At 35.9% G+C, this 18,908-nt stretch overlaps 1 protein-coding gene across 1 annotated transcript in view; it reads right to left on the bottom strand.

Annotated features, from left to right (window-relative positions):
* ARHGAP15 (Rho GTPase activating protein 15) overlaps nucleotides 1-18,908 on the bottom strand; it is a 571,811-nt gene that overhangs the window by 239,208 nt on the left and 313,695 nt on the right. Inside the window, exon 8 of the mRNA XM_008567489.1 lies at nucleotides 15,492-15,614. Coding sequence (XP_008565711.1) covers nucleotides 15,492-15,614 — 123 coding nt within the window. The remainder of the gene's footprint in view (nucleotides 1-15,491; nucleotides 15,615-18,908) is intronic.

The raw sequence follows: 18,908 nt of genomic DNA on the forward strand, positions 1-18,908 counted from the left end.
CTAAAAAAGAAGACAGAGAAAAGAAATTGAGCATAATAGAAGTAATAGTTTCACCATCATTGGATGAGTGGATATGGAAAATGTGGTATATCTACACAATGGAATACTACTCAGCTATAAAAACGAATGAAATACTGCCATTTGCAACAACATGGATGGACCTTGAGAGAATAATATTGAGTGAAACGAGTCAGGCAGAGAAAAAGAAATTCCACATGTTCTCACTCATTGGTAGGAGCTAAAAAACAAACAAATTAATTCACCCACATACACACACACAAAAAACCCGGGGGGGTGGGGAAGAAGATATAACAAATATACTTTTATGAAGTTGTTACAACAAGCAAACGGAAAGGACATTCTGGGGGGGAAGGGGATAGAGGGAGGAGGGAGTTAGGTGTCGGTGATGGGCCATAATAATCATATACAGTGTATATTGACAAAATAAAAAAAAAAAAAAAGAAAGTATATGTATAAAAAATGAAAAATTTATTATGCAAATAAAATATAAACTATGAAAGAAACAACTAAAGCTATTTTTTACCTGTAAGATTCAAAGTTTAAAAGTTGTTTCTTCAACTGCAGAAAAACCAGGTGCACCATGCAGGTGGGATGGAGAGAAGAGTAGTCTTTCTACTTCCTCTGGAGACAGAGGGGATCCCAAAACACAATGGGAAGCAGAGGGATTAGAGCACCTTTCAGCAAATGGAAGGTTTTTGCAGGCTCAAGAGCTCCAGAAAGTACCTAGGCAGGGAAGCATCTCACTCTCAGAGGTGCTGGCTGTCCAGCTGTGCTGAGGTGACTTCTCTGGGCAATGGGAGTGTAAAAGAGGAAGAAACAAAGGAGAAAAACATGATGGGCTGGAAGACAGTCCTCATCGTATGTAATACACTCCATGCACTTCCCTAAATAACTGGGGAGACCTTGGAGACAGAGAAAGGCTGAGTTGTGATTATAGAGTATGGAGCCATGACATGTAACAAGTGTACCTTAAGGTCAGTGTCACTTCATTTATACCAACAGTTACTGGAACCTTGGCATAAGAATTTAGTAAAATTCAATGACAAGCACAAATTTCATAAGATAGACTTCTAATATGTCTTTCCATGAGTCTTGCTGTGGAGCCTAGTTTGGGGGGCATGGAAGTGATTTTCTCGATGCAGAATATTTCCTTCTGAGCAGTGCTGGAGTGCCTGATTTAAAAAAAAAGGAATCACAACGTACACACTTTTGTGGGCCCAGTATCCAGTTTATTGCTTGCCAAATGGTAGGTCCTCAATAAATGTTTGCCAAATAAATAAAAATAAATGACTAGTGTTAAGTGAATAACAAAATTGCCTGTAAAATAGAGCAGAAACTCCTTAGCTTCTACTTAGGACTGTGCAAAACACCTGCCATAGATGCTTTGTCTCATCAAACCAACTACATCTCATCCAAGCCACTGTTTTTTAGGCTTCCCTACAAGTGTGCACCTCCAAAGTTTTACCCATTTCTCCACAAGTCCAAACGTTCTAATTCAAGACTCAGTCTAAAGACCATAGAATAAAGGAAACATTAATCTTTCCCATACTTTTCCACTTACAATTCTCTCAAATTTTGACCTCAATGTCCCTTAAAGGGGGGACACTTACAATGTCTCCCAAATTTGACATTTGATATATTATACCATTTTTTTGTACTTTTGTCTTCCTTGCTCAGTTCTTGGGGACCCTGCTTTATATAACTTTGTATCCCCTAAAGCACAGTGGCTTAACAAATATACATCAGTAGCTATAGAATCAAACTATAGCATTAAGAAATGCAAGCATAGTTTTTTATACTCATCATTGGATAATGCTTGTAAAAGCTATAAGCACAGTGCTAGGCACATAGAACATTCAAAATATTGACTTTGTTATGGTATTGTCACAAAAATCCTACCATCATTTCTCCGTTTTGCAATTTTCAAAATGTTCTTTGCAAACAGAAGAAAGAATGGTACTCAACAGGAAGAGTACAATTAGAAGTAGAGTGTAGCAATCAGTAGTTATTATTTGTTAAGCTAATCACTCTTTATATAGTACCAACAATCCTAAAAGAGATTATCTGGAAAATGAGAAGACAGAAAATTCCATCCCCTTGCCTAAACTCACAAGAGAAGTAAGTGGCAGAGCCAAGACTAGTATCCAAATCTACCTCAAATTTTGGTGATCTGTACAGCTGTGCAATGCAGTGTTTTCCTGAATAAGTGGAATACTTACAGCTCTTCCAAATAGCATAAGAGGAGTCAGGGCTGTTCCTGTCTTTCACCACCTTATCACCTCACAGCATATGTTCCCAAGCCCAAGGAGGAAAATATTTTTTCATATAGTTAATTATTTAAATATGCTTTATATACTTAAACATCGTATAAAGTTGTAAAGTCTTTGGGCTTGAGGATCTCTTTTTCCCAAGAATGAGCTGCATATTTTCATAGATGTTCTTTGAGTCTAAGTTTCTAGGCTGGTCTTAATGGGGGCACCAGGCAGGGACCCTTGATCAGCAGAGACTGCCTGGACCATTCCTGGCCCCCAGATGGCGTGCCTGATTGATCAGTATGAACTCCCCCTAGTAGATCTCTGATGAGCATTTATGGTCCAGGTCAGCATGTGAAACTGAAGCTCAACACACATGTCCATGGCAGTTTCTCAGAGAATTGCATCTGGGAGGCCAGAAATAATCCACAGACAGAAGTTTCCTCTAGGCTTTGGGCAGTGTTCATACTATAACAACTGATTGTAGGAACAGAGGGCTTTGGGTTATCACACGAAAGTGCTTTCCACTAACACTTGACCTCTAAGTAGTTACTACCGTCCCCTAAATTCCTCAGATGCCATGTCTAGTGTCCTCAAACATTCTCCAATGGGCTATTTATTCTCTATCTTCTAGTCCTGGATCACGTACATCTGTCGTGCCTGCTTTCTCCACTACACTCTTCCTGACTCATCAGTCCCTTCTGAGGCCACAGCTCCCTGGCCAGAGCTCTTGCTTCACATCCTGTCCTCCGTGCCACAGCTTGACACAGGCATACCCACTTATGTAGAGCCCTGGTCCATGGAAAATCCAATCAGCTCCTGCACAGTATAGTCACATTCAGAATACTTATATTCCTACACTGTACAGTCTCCTTTGGAATACTTTCTCCATATCACTGTTCCATCTTGAGTTGAACATAACCTGATATACAGATTTGATTGTCTTTCCTTGTTTGTTCAACAATATATTTCTAACCAATATTATTTTTCTTCAAGAATATTAATTCATACTACAAATATATGATCTTTCTGATTAAAGAGGCATGCATATAAATGTGTACATGAATATATGAAAATCATGTTAGAGAATTTGAGGTATCTGACATTACTGGGAATTCTGTTTTTGATGAACTGAGGGCCTAACCTTGCTTTTCTTTCTAAAATGTTTATGACTTCTTCTTTAACTGGTAATTATGTGAACAGATTTATAACCAAAACAGGCTCTGGCTTCTTCTTTTGACATGTTAATTGTTTCTAAAAAACATTAAGTGAGGTCCTGTCAAATTCTTTACATAATATTGAGTGATCTCTTGTGCTAATTATTATTTTTTTTTAAGATAGAAAAATTGTAACATGCTCAAGGCCCCAGTGCATTTGAAATGTGTAGTCAAAAAAGATGTAAACATAGCATTTTACTGTTCAGAGAATAAATGTATGATGAGGTGTAAACGATGAAGGAGTCTCAGGGAGTAAGGACTTTTCTGAAATTTAGAGTATTCGGAATCTCAAGTTATTAAGATATCTTCAAGATATTATTTTTAGACCATCTGCTTTCTTATTTCTCAGCCGCTAGTTGTATGATATAGTCCCTCATTGTGAGGTTAACTAAGGCCAGGTCTCTTCCGGGTCCATCTTTTCTGTTCTTCTTATGAATTTGAGTTCCAAGATCAAAGTGACACATTAGGATTGATATTTTCAAGTTAATGACGCTCACATGTGTTTAATTTGGATGACATCTCCTCTAAAATCTTCCTTCTGTCTAATCTGGATAGATAAGAAAATCATTAAAAAATTGGAGCTCAACAACTGTTGAAAGACAATGAAATTTCTCTCTTTTGCTCCACACATCTAAGGGAATTACTACATCTTATGTAAGTGTCAATCCTTGTAGCAGGTACTTAGATGGCTATCTGTACAATCTATTTATCACAACAAAACGTGATTCAATGGCTTGTGTATCTCAGGAAGACATCAAGTTAGGCAACTTAAGATTTGGTCCAGATGTATAAGTTATAATTTTGGGTACAATTCAAGCAGTAAATATATAACAAATTTTATTATAAATATTGACCAAAATATTTGTGGCTTATTTTGTTTTAAAATCAGAGCATCCTTCATAATTTGATTTTCTTACTTGTCTAACAATATGGATCACTATTTATTGATATGATTGACAAATACATCTAAATTTCTTATTCCACTAATTGTAGCTAACACAAGGTTGATATTGGCTACATATTTGTGGATGTACTGGCTGGGCACAATGATTCAGTTGTTTTTTTTTTTTAAATGAGTATGTGAAAGGGGTACATAATATTTAGCTTTATATTTTCTCAATAAATCTCAATTGTATTATTGCAGATGGGTGCTCTCTATGAGTTGGCTCTATATATAGGACATCTAAAACTTTTTAATGGAATAGCAAACATAAAATGCTAAAAACACTCGAAAATAGAATGGAGTTAAGTTACGTATTGTATTATTAAGTCACATATTGAAAAATATGTTGAAGAAGGCATACATTATAAACATATATTTCTTTTTATAAACTTTTTTGAATTTCTCTGAATTCCTTTTTTTTTTAAACTGGGCTTTTCTCCTAAGCTACTGTTACATTTTGAAAGTACGTTTTCATAAGATCTGTTTTATATAAGTATTGGTGATTTGAGGAGGGGGAGAAAAGTTTTCTTATTTCTCTTTGTGTGTTTTTTTCCCTGTGTGAGAAGAAAGAATTCAGAACATCTTTTTAAATAATGAAAACAATAATAAATGTTCCCAAGAGAATAAGAGAGCAAAGAAGAGGCTTTATTTGACTTATCTATGATAAGTCACTTTGGAGCTTTGGTTTTTATGAGTTGAAGAAAGAGATGTACACAACATTCCAACCATTCTATTATGACAGTTTATGCTTCCTACACAGCTTATTTAACTTAAATGCCTGGGAAATAGACACAATTACCTCCTTATGGAATGCTACTTAACTTTAAATGTTCCCTACCGAATAAAACCCACTTCATCAAAATTTATCTCAGTTTTTCAGGAATTATTTCTTCTCTAGTCTCCTGAATATTCCTGCATGATTTAAAAATTTAACTTAAGATTGCTTAGAAATAACTATCACACAGAAAGAAAGAAAAAAATCCTACACTACTGGAGTCTGTTCACAAGAGTTCCTATGGAAGATCTGTGTCCTATGCCCATGTACACTTTAATCATTCACTCTTTCAGCTGTTATCAATTTAAAACCAATGAAACTCCCACACTGAGTCCATTTGAGCAGTCAATTTTAATATCTCGAGGCATCTGTAGTTATTCTGAATTGGCTGCAAAAGCAGAACTAACAAGTTAAGCTCTAACCATAAGTCGACATCAGGCTGGTAAACCATACATCAAACACAGACAGTTAGTCAATACTCCAGTATGAAAAACCAACTAGCATTTTTAAGAAGAGCAATATATCCATAATATATATGGCAGTCTGGTTTGCGTTTCTTCCTTGATGGCTGTGCATTTAACTTTCTAGTCAACAGGGAGGTTCTCTAGCTGGCAAAGAAACATGGTTGAGGGAAAACTGGTCAGTCTTTTGATTTGTGGGTAATATTTTTTAATAAGAATAAAAGGGATGGGGGAATGTGCCTTTTGTGAATAAGAATCTAGAAAGTGTCTTAAATGGTAGCATTTTATAAGAAAACTCTTTCAAGCATATGTTCTGGATCTTCGAGCACAATCCCTACTTCAAATATTATGTCACCTTCAGGACATGCATCTCAATTTTATGTTTGGAAAATATGATTGCTAGAAATACCTCTTTACCTCCCAGGAGTGAGCCTGTGACAGGGTTGTTGACTCCCATGGACAGAAGAAGACAATGAAGAAGAAGGAGTATTCAAACAAGACCAAGGCAGTCATCACTTCTATCAAATCATTTCCAAATTTCGGGGGATGGGAGCCCTGGCTGAGGGGAGTGAAGGGTGTTTATGACATATAGCTGTGTATTCCCAGAACTCTTTTATGTACTTTTATTTTATCTTCAAAAAGAAAGGACATATTAAAGGGAAATATCTAAGGAGGAGCAATGCTACATAAAGTTTATGTTTTCAGATCTGTTGCCCCAGAAAATGCTTTGATAAAACACACTTAGAGCAATATAGCCAATTTCAAAGAAAAGCTGGGAGATATATCTTTCCATATTGCAACTTGACTGACACTGACAGAACACCAATCAGGCTATTCAAATTCTGATATGGCCTCTTGCCTCCCTCCCACAGACAAAAGTAGAAAATGTAGGGATAGCACTTTTGCAACACGGAGTTATTTTCTTGATGACTAAATTTTACAGAGGCTGGTTAATTTTCAATATTGCTAATCAGGATAACAAGTCAGAAGGGAGATTTTTTTACATTAAACAAAACTTGGGCCCCCCCAAATAAAATAATACCAGTTATTTTTCATTAATTTTGTAAATTTATGGAATGTATCATTGATTTATAATAGACATGAATACGGGGAAAAAGAGATCTGTAGGCCAAACTGTCAGCGATGCTAAAGGAAATAAAAGAGCAGTCTTTTCATCTTAGCATTTGTCAGAATGAACTGTTGATATGAATATTTCCTTTGCTTGTAGCAGTCTAACACATCTGCTGAATGTGGTCCCTGATGAAGAGATACTGTTTGTGAGAGCTCTGATATGTGCTATCTTTAGAGATACACTCAACACACACATAATGTGGACTCTTAAATCCCATTCACGCCATGAGTGAGGGAGGCGTAGGACCTCCTTTCTCAAATATTATGGAAAATTCAACTCATCTCATGGCATATGAATCATTCATTCACACATTTGTTCAAATTATCAATCTCTAGGTCAGGATAAAATTCTGCTTTCCTCTCCCTCAATTATCCACCCCATGACAAAATAAAATCACCAGCTAGCACTCTGTGTGAGCCGTACGGTTACGAAAATTACAAAGAAAAAACCAGTATCCAGCACTGGTTTTGGATATTGTTTGTAGGGTCTACGGAGACCCTGAAAAGCTAACAAGAATAAAGCTGAAGAATCTTCCACTGCCTGTGAAGCTGGGTTTAGAAGTCATGAGGAAATTATGCGGTATGAGAACACCTGCTGGAGAACAGCGGGGTATCAATAATAAATGCTAACCTTTAAAAACGGGGATTCTTTTGAACACTGGCAAGGGCCCTGCATCTTTTTCTTCTCTTCAGGTGGTTTCATGGAGGAAAGATTTAAGATGTGATTAGAAGATTGAAAGGGTCATGGACCACCTCTCCCGAGGGCAGTAGCCTTCTGACACAAGAAGGAAATATCACGTTAGCCTGACTTTTGGTCATCTGCAAATAGTTGAGGATACACTTTGGAGAGCATATTAACTTTGGTTGGTGCAATGTCAGAAGTGAAAGGAGGGGTTTTGTATCTTTCCTACAATGTATACATATACACGAAATTTGAGTTAATACCCAGGGTATGCTTAAAACATGATCTAGAGTCACATGATGAAACAAAGCCTGCCTCTCCCTGTTGCTGCTTCCTTATTGGTGCTTGTGCTGTATTTCTTCATTTTTTATGGAAACTTGTCAGTACGAACACTGGAAGGCTCAAATACAATATTTCAAGCTGGCACCAGGATTCTACTAACCCTTAAGGGTATCCCAAAACTCTGCGCCATCTTTTAAGGATACATAGTCCATAGAATAAATAAAACCAGCATCTACTTCCAGGGCAAGAATTAGTATGGATTTTAGAGGCCATTGGCTAAAGACAGAATGTCAATATGCTTCTGAATCAATTGGGTCTTTTTCATTTTATATTCCTAGCATTTAGCATGGCTATTACTAGGCATCTGGTCAATGCTATGGCAAAACCTGATATTATATGACATTTTCTTCTACTTAAAGAATGGGAAAGATCTTGAGGACTTGACTCGGTGTAAAAGAAATGTACTGTAGGGGTTGAAAAAGGAAAATTACTACTACTATTATTTGCTAATACACAAACTACAGTGTGTTATACCAGGAATTTACTGGTAAAACCATTTTGTAGATATGAAAAATCAAGCATATGTTAGTCACCATCATATAATGTTACATTCTAATTAATGTCCGTACAAAAAAGTCTCTCCCTGTAAGAAAGTAAATTCTCGAATCACAGGGAAATAAATTTATTGTTTTGGCTCATTCTTTTCCTCCTTACCTAATTCTCTCCCATTTCTGGACCTCATTTTCTCTTGTTGCTCCAAAGTTATTCTGCTTTTAATATCTCAGAAGACCTGGACGGCTTCCACCCTGGATAGCAGGCTTTTAAAAGACATGGGCTTAACCTGCTATCCAGGTGCACTTTTTTTCCCAACACTTCTCCATCTCTCATGGTGACCTGTGTTTTATCACTGAACAAAAGCTAGCTACATGGTACTCTACTACCAGCACATTTGCTCCCAAGGGCCTTTAAATAACAGAAACTGCCTGGGAACTATAAATGCAAAGGAACAAGAAGCTTGTAGGCCAAGATAAAGAAGCTTAAGGTTGGCTATTAATTTTGGTTAATATTAAATCATGACATAGCTCGCACGTAAGGATCACAGTTCAATTGTGAACCATAAAGAAGTTAAAAGAAAAGAAGATTTACAAGATATACTTAAGCACATTGGTGCGTATTGTGGAAGTTGTGAGAGTTATTTCAGGCCCAAGCAATGATAGACCCATGCCCTGATATATAAATTCAAATACAATTATTCTCAGACTAATACTGATAAAGTAGCAAAGTTGGCACGTGTCTCTACTCAAAGCTATATTGCAGTGTTGCTCATATGTACAAGTAATTTGCTTAAATTAACAGTGTGACAACTAGGTTACTCTGTCATACATCAGTTCCAACAAATTATTTAAAAAATACTGTCTTTTTCACTCAATGATTTTGCTATTCATAAACATGACTGGTACAGAAAGTTTAGGGTGGATAACTTGTATCTGCAATTTGAATGGCAAATCTTTCTTTACTTCTTAATATAATTGACATATTTTAGAAAAGTACCATAATTTTTCAAAGACATTATTTTCTTTGATGTCAGCAGCCTTAAACAATTAGTTATGTCTGTGTGGGTAATTACTTAAATGTTCTAGCAGTTAAATGACACTATATAAGCGGGTGTAGTTAGGAAAGAAAAGTGAGCTCATGCCTATTAATGTACAAAGAGTACCATGATAAAAATTATCAAGAAGATAAATATAAGCCAATACCAAATTATCAATGTACTTTTTTTGAAGTAAATAAATTACTGTTGCCTTTCCTAGACATTTGCCTGGATTGATCTCTCAAACTTAAAAGAAATACTTGGGAGAATGCCTTTCTAGGGCCATTTTGGCCATAATTTGCTGTGTGAACCTAATAAAAGAAGAAGAAAAGGAAGGAATGAAAGGAAGTTGAAAAGAAGGAAAGAAAGATAAAAGGAAGGAAAGAATAAAGAAAGAAGAAAGGAAGAACCAAGGAATGGAGGAAAGGAGAAAACAGTTGTTGAATGGCTAAATTGAGCATTGTGTGAGAGTCCTTCCATATATCAGTTCATTTAAACTTTACTATGTAAAATTTATAGAGGAGAAGGCCAATAGCCAGATATTAAGTTATATAGCTGGCAAATGGCAGAATCCAGCTTTAAGCCTGGCTTGGTCATTTCTAAAGCTGTTATACTTTCAAATAAATTGAAATATTTTTCTCCTCAATTTTCTTGTAAAATGGAGTTGAAAAATTTTTAATCATCATTAGGATTGATTCAGTTTATCAACAGTATATATGGTACTCTGTATCCTTTGGAAATATATGATGTTTGAGGCAGGTGTGGGAGACCCTCATAGGTCACGCTAATGTAAAACCATATTATTGACAAGTATACCATGTATTCAAAGCTATAGCCATTCTTTATAATCATCATTAGGATTGATTCAGTTTATCAAGAGTATATATGGTACTCTGTATCCTTTGGAAATATATGATGTTTGAGGCAGGTGTGGGAGACCCTCATAGGTCATGCTAATGTAAAACCATATTATTGACAAGTATACCATGTATTCAAAGCTATAGCCATTCTTTATGGAGCCTCTTTCTCAAAGACCAAAACCCCCCGCGATTTTGAGAGAGAAAAATTAAAGTAACAATTATAAGAAATACAATTTTAAGAGTGAAACCTCCAACTCTGTATTCTATAGGCAATGGAATTTTATACCCAACTAAGCTTGATCATTTTGTTGATAAAGTGTGTGGGCAGACTGAAGGTATTTTTAGACAACTAAGGTCTCGTGTTTTCTAAATGAGTTAGTGGACACTGTTACATGGTAATAGAAGGAGTTAGAGCAAGAAAGAAAAGCCATGGGATCCAGAAGACAGTGAATACAAGTAGGAAGAGCAGTGAAAGGAAATCACAGGATAATACTCCTGGAAAGCAACAAGTCCAAATTGGAATAAGAGGATGCAAGGACTCGAGAAGATTTTCAGGGGAAGAGAGCAGGCGGTGGCAAGAATACATAGACCAAGAAGATGAAAGCACTTGGTGACATAAAGGCCCAGAAAGCAAGAACAAAAATGAAATTCAGTATTGGGGGGGTGGGGAGTCTGTACAAGAAATTCACAATCAAAAAATGAATCAAACTAAAAGATAACATGATTATAAACAAATGATGGAGCATAAGCTTTGAAAACAAGAATATTATAACTTGTGTGGCCCATAGTCATAGCACTGTACCCACAAACATGTTAATCCAATCTGGCACATTGCCTGGCCAAAGATTCTATAATATTTATGTGATCAAAATAAAGCTGATTCTTAATTTTTTTTACATTTTGATACAAAATATGGGGAAAAAAACATAGAGGGGGTTGTGAAACAGCATTAAATTATTAATATAGCTCTCAAATGTAAAAGATAGGAGAATCTTCTTCACCATGATCAGGGGCATTGCTCTTTCAGAATCACAGGGGTTATGATATGGTAAGAACAGAGAAGGAAATCTAATACTTGGTGCTGCAGTAAGCAACTTTAAATAAACATGATAGCAAGGATGTTGATTTTTGATTTTTAATTTTTAGAATTAACCTATGAATAAGTAACAATTATAGAAGCAAATGAAATAATATAAAATAATGTAGAAGTACAATAGAAAAGGTAAAGGAGATGAGAGGGGAAGGGGTCACTAAATACCTCATCTTACCAATGGAGACTGACGTCTCAATTTTCTATGCTTAATGGAACAATAAGTAGAGACTTAGGTAAAGCTGCAATTTGTGAAGAAAACCAATGTAGACTGTGAGAACAGCTGCATTTGACTATGCGTAATTGGGGAGGGGAAGGACCAAGTAGATGATACTTGGTGTAATTGAGTAAAATTCATGCCTATCGCAGCAGAAATCTAAGGTAATGTCTAAGACTGAGAAATCAAGACATTGGAACATTGAAGATAAGGAAGATATTGACAAAAACAAACCAACATGCACCCCAAATAACAGGGTTATAGATACAAGCTAATTACCGGAACTATAAATAGAAATCATTCAAAGTGGAGCCACCTAGGGAGCAAACCTGGGATGAGGCTGGAAAACACTGCTTTTCATTATAAATCCTCGAGGTGTAATATTTAATCTTTAAACAGACTGTTTACAGTACACTGATTAAAACACAGAAGTAGTATGGCATTAATTTCAGTTTCTGCTAATGCCATCCAGTATGGTTTTGCCCATATTAATATGAAGGAAACTACTTTCTAAACACACAATCCTCTCTGACTCTATTATTTTGATATAAGGAAATACTAGCTGCTCCTAAAAAGCCAAACTGTTGTTATCTTTTTATAAAAAGTCCTGCCAAGTTTTTCCTACTCTTGAATATCAATGCTGTTATTTGAAAGATTATATAAGGTAGTTTGACTGAGACTAAAGAGCTATTACTTCAGTTCCGAAAGCAAGTAGAGGATATGTACAAACATACCAACCACCCTAAAATGCACTCTCTTTCTTATAAATTACATATTAAACTGATTCAAGTTTTGTTTCCAATGAGATGCTCAATGCAATAACCTCATACATTTAAAAAGCATTCGCCATTCCGCTGGCAAATATGAATGCATTTGGAGAGCTTTTCAGAAGCTACCACTGCAATGGTACAATGATTGCTACGCCCACCTGAGCTATTAAGATTTCTATCCACTGAGTGATCATTCAGAACTGTCTGCTGGCTTCACAATGTGCCCTTCTCATTAGTCATATTAAAGAAATTAGAAAATGCAGCCCCATCAAGTGACTGTTTCCAGATCTAGATTCTGGCCAATGAAATCAAATATTGGCTAGGTCTCCATGAGCACAAAAATCAGATTTTGCAGAAAGGTTAGTGACTGAGTTTAGACTGAGTGATATTGGGGCAATTCTCTTTTCACATAAAATGCTTTCTGGACAGTACTCTGACTGGGTATTATAAAGTTAATAAGGCACAGCACTTCCTGCCCCCGCAGTGACTCAATAAATGCTGCCTGAATTCAAAGCTCAGCCTTCTCAACCTGTTGGTAACATTATGTGAAAGAATAAACAGTTTGGAAAGTGGCTTTGGCCCTGCAGAACCCCTCCCAGGTTTCAAGAAACATAACTGTAATGCCCAAGCTACCAAGCACAGCTTTCCTGAACCTTGGTAATGAAGGACAAAAGATCTGGAAGATTCGACAGTTTAAAGAATCTGATACAGACTCTATGACCAAATATACTGCAGAGCAATTTTAAAGGCCATATCACTCTTTCTAAATAATTCTACCATTTAAAAGAGTTAAGCCATTTTGCTTGGAGAAATGAACCATTTAACCATTGATCATTAATTTATTTTATGTAATTTTTCTTGACTAATTAAAAATACTGATTTTATTTCTTTTTCTAAGTCTCTGCCTTAGATATAATAATAAAATGGGTTAAAGTACTAAATTTCACTGGCCAGGTATGGTTAAAAATTGGTTTAATGCCTTTTACTGAGTTGGAAAAAAAATCTCAGTAAAAGCTTTAAAAAAATGTTCACAGTTGAAACTGAAACAAGCCCAAGAAATGATGATATTTGCATAACTTGATCTGTATAAAAATTGGTTTAATGCCTTTTACTGAGTTGGAAAAAAAATCTCAGTAAAAGCTTTAAAAAAAAGTTCACAGTTGAAACTGAAACAAGCCCAAGAAATGATGATATTTGCATAACTTGATCTGTATTTGGAAAAAAAAAATTCCACTGAAGACAACAATGGAAGCTTAGCAAATCAGAATTTTACGTAGATTTTCCATATCCCTACTAATGAATACTGACTCACTGGTCAGCTATGGTGAAAATTTAATGGAGCTCTACAATAGGAAATGCATGAATCACAATGTGTTCAGTCTTTCAATTGCATCAGGATGAAAACTGCAGTAGGCATTCAGTTTCTCTTTCTGAGACCAATTCTAGAGCACTGTAGTAAATAACTCTTTAGTACTTTGCTTGGAGCCAGACCCAGTCACTGAATTAAAACCCCTTTCATTTGGTAATCATGAAAAATTTGGACTTTATGTAAAATTGGGATTGTTTGGCTGCTAATCTGGTTTTGATGGCAGGTAACCTGGAATTGAGTCCTTTCTAAGAAAATGATAATCCATGGAATAAATTCTAAGATAGAATTGAAGGCAATATTACAATACTCTATGAAATTAAATCTGTACAGGGTCAAATACTGTCTATGGCACTAAAAAAACATCTTCATAGAGTAAAAGTCTGACACCAGTCTGATTTAAAGCAGGTCTTAGTTTTACCCCTCAATGCTATATTCTAAGAATTTTCTGCTCTGTTAGTGATAAGTATGTTCATGTTTCATAAAATTCCACCTTCTGCAACTGGTTCAGAGTGCCAGCTAATTTTTGTGTTATGTTCACCAATTTAAAAATGAACTAAAATTGATAGGTCAAATAGTTATTGTAAACTACTTAAATAATTATCATTCTAAGTATAGCTGAAAATATTAAGATCTGTTTTGCCCTTTTCCTGAAAAATGATTGTATATTAAAACACCTTTTGGTTTCTATAAAAATTAGTCTTTCAACTTTCTTCTCAGGGTTAGGAGTTTATTTTAGCCTATTTCAAATTCTTTCTTATATTTAATTTTCAAAAGATATCCATAAGTTAGAAAAATTGAAAAATAGGGAGAATAGTGGATTCCATTCACGTTTTCTTGTTAGGAAAATAATATGTTTTGCCTGTATGATCTGTAAGGTGATTTCCAGTTATAGAATCTACTGTAGCATTGGTTCTACCTATTCATCCATCCACACATCTATCTGACACTCTAATAGTGATAACATCAGTAATGAGCCATAATAGTACTAACAGCAGAGAACATTTATTGAATACTTACTTTTGTTCCAGAAACTCTGTTAAATGCTTTACATAGGTTATCTCATTTACTCCTCTCAATGACTTTCAATGATGTGTATAAGAATCCCCATTTAACAGATAAGAAAGCTGAGGCTCAGAGAGATCAGAATTTGCTCAATGTCAGTATGAGTAAGTAGCAGAAGCAAGGTCTTAATTCCAGTTAGTCTAATGCCAGACACCATGTTTTTCTATTTTGGTAGTTAGATAGTTTATTGTCTACTTCTTTAGATATATATGCAAAAGCACCTAGTTATTTCAGTTTAGATTGAGCTTTGGGCTCTCTAGCTCTCAATATCCATAAGTTTTCATGACACTAGTTTATCTTAGACTTTCTGCCTCACACTTAACCTAGTTATTTCAGTTTAGATTGAGCTTTGGGCTCTCAATATCCATAAGTTTTCATGACACTAGTTTATCTTAGACTTTCTGCCTCACACTTACTTTAGACTACTACTAGGATGAGTAGATAATCAAGACACTTCTGAGAGTGAAAAGGGCTGCTAGGCCCTTTCACTTTCAGGCTACTGAAATAACCCTTTTGCTGCTGGTGCAGAGCCTAGATCCTCTGAAGTCAAAAACTAGGTATTTTCTTCAATAATCCCATGATGCTACCATTATTTTCTCAGGATTTGTTTCCTGGACAAATACTTTTTCCTCTGTTATGGTGCAGAAAATTTAGTAAGCAACCTAAAAAGAATAAAATATCCTAATATTTGTTTAGAGCTGATTAGCCATGGACACAGAGGCACATTCATTTATCACAGTTACAGTACAAGTATAAAATGTCCTGTACCTTTAATAAGTCCTTTTTCTTGCAGAGTTTTCAGGGAAGGTCTCCGGGTAATAAACTTCTTTAATCTGCTTTTAACTCGGTTTTTGTCGCTTGTATCAGAAGCACTATGATGCAGTCTGAACACTGAAGATTAAAAAAAAAGTCAGAGGCTTTCAGTAAATTCTCCTTTATGATTATTACTTTATGCAAATATGAGTAGAAAACAGTAGTTATGGAACAACCACCTGAATTAATAGCTCAGGTCCTTCTGTCTAGATAGGGCATTGGAGCAAAATCTGCCCATTTGAAAGTATTAGTCCTGCTACGACATGAATGTGGAATGTGAATGGGGTTCACTCCATGTATTCCCTTCTGTCTGGATAGGGCATTGGAGCAAAATCTGCCCATGTGAAAGTATTAGTCCTGCTACGACATGAATGTGGAATGTGAATGGGGTTCACTCCATGTATTCACAATTTATTTTCACTTTCATTCCTTTATATTTAACATGATAACCTTTATCTAGATAATTCCATTTATCTGTATCTATACACAAAATTATGGCTGGAGTAAAGAAAAATTCATCTATATTACTGGAGGGGTGGGGTGGGATGGTCAGGGAGAACTCTTTAGCATTGTTAATTTCAATGAAGTCTGATTATATGCTATCTCTAGATAATGCGGGCGTATTTGAAGGTCCTGCTTGCTCCAATACTTTTGTCAATCTTCTTTTTTATATTAACTTAAAGTAATTTCTTTCTCTGAAACAGCTTATTTCTTAATCTCTTTATCAATGTATAATTACCACCAGTTCTAGGTGAAATTTGGAAACACAAATTTGCCGCAGACTTTTTCCATGTCTTCATCAGTCCCCTGTCCTCAGCTTCCTATTCTCAGCTTTATCTTCAAAGTCAGGTGTGTGTCAAATTCAATCCTGAACAAATATTTGCTGAATGTCTAATAATTATCCGTGCTAAAGGCTGTGAATTCAATGATGAATGTAACACATGAAGTCTGGGTTTTCATTAAGCATAGAGTCTAAGGCGTCTCATTATTAATTACTGACAGTAATTCTTCGTGTCTGTAAGATAAGATATGGGGGGGCCCTTCACTGTCTTAACCCAATTGTTGACATAATGTTAGGATGTGGCGCACTTTATTAGGCACTGTTTTTCAAAAATAAAGGTCTGCTTTTAAAACTCTGCCTGGCGTAGAGCGTGAGAAGCCATCTTATAACTGCTCAAGTAAGGACATTTTGCATTCTCCCTCCCCAGCTCTGATCACAAAACAGTTGTAAACTTGAGTTAGCAGGATGCCGAGTTAAGGTGAAGTGAAAAGCTGAGAAGGGCAGAAAGAGAAAAGCATCCTGGCTGCCTCCTATCTGGGAGAAGGGTGATGTTTTATTTTTAAACTAAGTTCAAACTTTTGATTATTGCATGGGACTAGATGCTATAAATTACTGAATTGAAACAATGCTTGCCACTTAAAAGGATTATAATACTTTATATGACCTTAAAGTAGGGTTTCCCAGCTTTTGCACTATTGACATTTAGGACAGACAATTCTTTGTTGTAGGGGGCTGTCTTCTGCAGACTGTAGGACATTGAGCAGCCTCCAGGTTTCTATCCACAATACTCTAGTAGCACCCTCTCCTCAGATGTGACTATAAAAAATGTCCCTAGACATTGTCAAATGTTCCCTGGTGGTGGGGGAAAGGGGTGGATGGAAAATTGTTCCCTGTTGAGAACCACTGCCTTAAATTGATTGGAAGAGTTATAGGATCCACTTAAGTTTTCCTTTATTGGTAGTAGGTATATCCACATGCTGAGAAAATGTAAAAAAACAAAACAAAACTGAAAAGCAAAAAAAAAAAAAGTGTATATATATATATATATATATATATATATATCATACAGATCTGATCTATCATTTATCTGCATTCTATCATCTGTCTATCAATCATCAGCTATCTATCTATTAAATGAATTGGCAACAAAAGTACAACCACTATCATGTGAGGAGGGTGAATGGGTCTATCACTTGAAGAGGTTGGGACTCACTGCTTTAGAGGAGAGCTTCCTAGCTGGTATGCCTGGAAGAATGGGTTATAAAGGTATGGAAGTTATAGATGACCTCAGCATTCAGGGTAATTAGGTAGGACTGGGACAGCCTGAGACCCTGGAGTAGTTGTGTATTGCTTGGCTGTGAGTGATCTTATACATTTCCTCCAGTGGGCTATACAAATGCTGTCATTTTCTATGTGTACCTTAACTAAACTAGTTTGAGAAGCACTGCTTTAGGCCAGTGCTGTCCTATGCAGTAGCCACCTGTCACTTGAGGCTATTGAACACCTGAAAGGCAGCCTGAGCCATATGTCGAAATGATGATGTTTCTGATATTTTCAGCTAAATGAAATAGATTATTAAATTAGTATTTTTTAAAACCTGTTTCTTTTCACTTTTTAAAATGTGGCTACTAGGAGATTTTACATTACACATATGATTCACATTATATTTCTGGACAGTACCGCTAGATGATAAAAAAATAAATACCAGTTGACCATCTATTACATACATGTCAGTGCTGGATTTAATTGTTGTGGATAAAATGCATATGGCCTGTGTAATTAAGATACAGCATAGTAAGGAATATAATAGAAGTACAAGAGACTAAGGGATCCTAGAGGAGGGATTGACTTCAAGTCATTTGGGAGAAATAGCAAATGCCCTTAGAACCCAAGCAAGCAAAACTTGCCTTCATAGGACACGACTATCAGGCATTAACTGATTCAAAATTGCATAATTGGAAGAGTCATTTTGAGCATCTTAATATACTGTGCTTGCAGGAAACCCTATCGACTTTCATTCTCGGTCCAGCCATTGCAATGACCACCAGCAATGTGTGATCTACTCAACTGAGAGCTGTAGTCAAAGTCCCACAGGTGGAGATTCTAGTGCTGGAGGCTGAAGAAAGACATCCTTCAGAAAAAGTCCTCCTCAGGGCAATTTTGGTTTCATGTCCATCTTTGGAAAATACCAATCTAAGGAATAATTAATCTAACTTTTCACAGGTTACCAAAGGTAATATTTTCTATACCTGGTCTCACCTCAAAATCTTACCATCTGCCATGACAGAATGCAAAGAAATGCAGGGTCAGGCAAGATATTTTTTCTGCCATTTTGGAACTAGTAAAAATATGTGACTAGAAAGTATATTCAAATTAAAGCACATACACACACAGCATAAATGCTAAATTATAAAAATAATTAGGTAGTGAGTTATATCTTTTTGGAAGCCCCTAGGTATTCTGGTGATAGTATTCTTAATTAGGGAGATATATATGTATATTATATTGTTTTCAATACCACCATCTGGTTCCACATGTGAGAAATGTCTGTAAGGTGCATTGGTTTTTCAAAGAAAATGGAAATATGTTTT

This window comes from Galeopterus variegatus, unplaced genomic scaffold (genome assembly GCF_000696425.1).
Source record: "Galeopterus variegatus unplaced genomic scaffold, G_variegatus-3.0.2 Scaffold323, whole genome shotgun sequence".
NCBI classification, from domain to species: domain Eukaryota; kingdom Metazoa; phylum Chordata; class Mammalia; order Dermoptera; family Cynocephalidae; genus Galeopterus; species Galeopterus variegatus.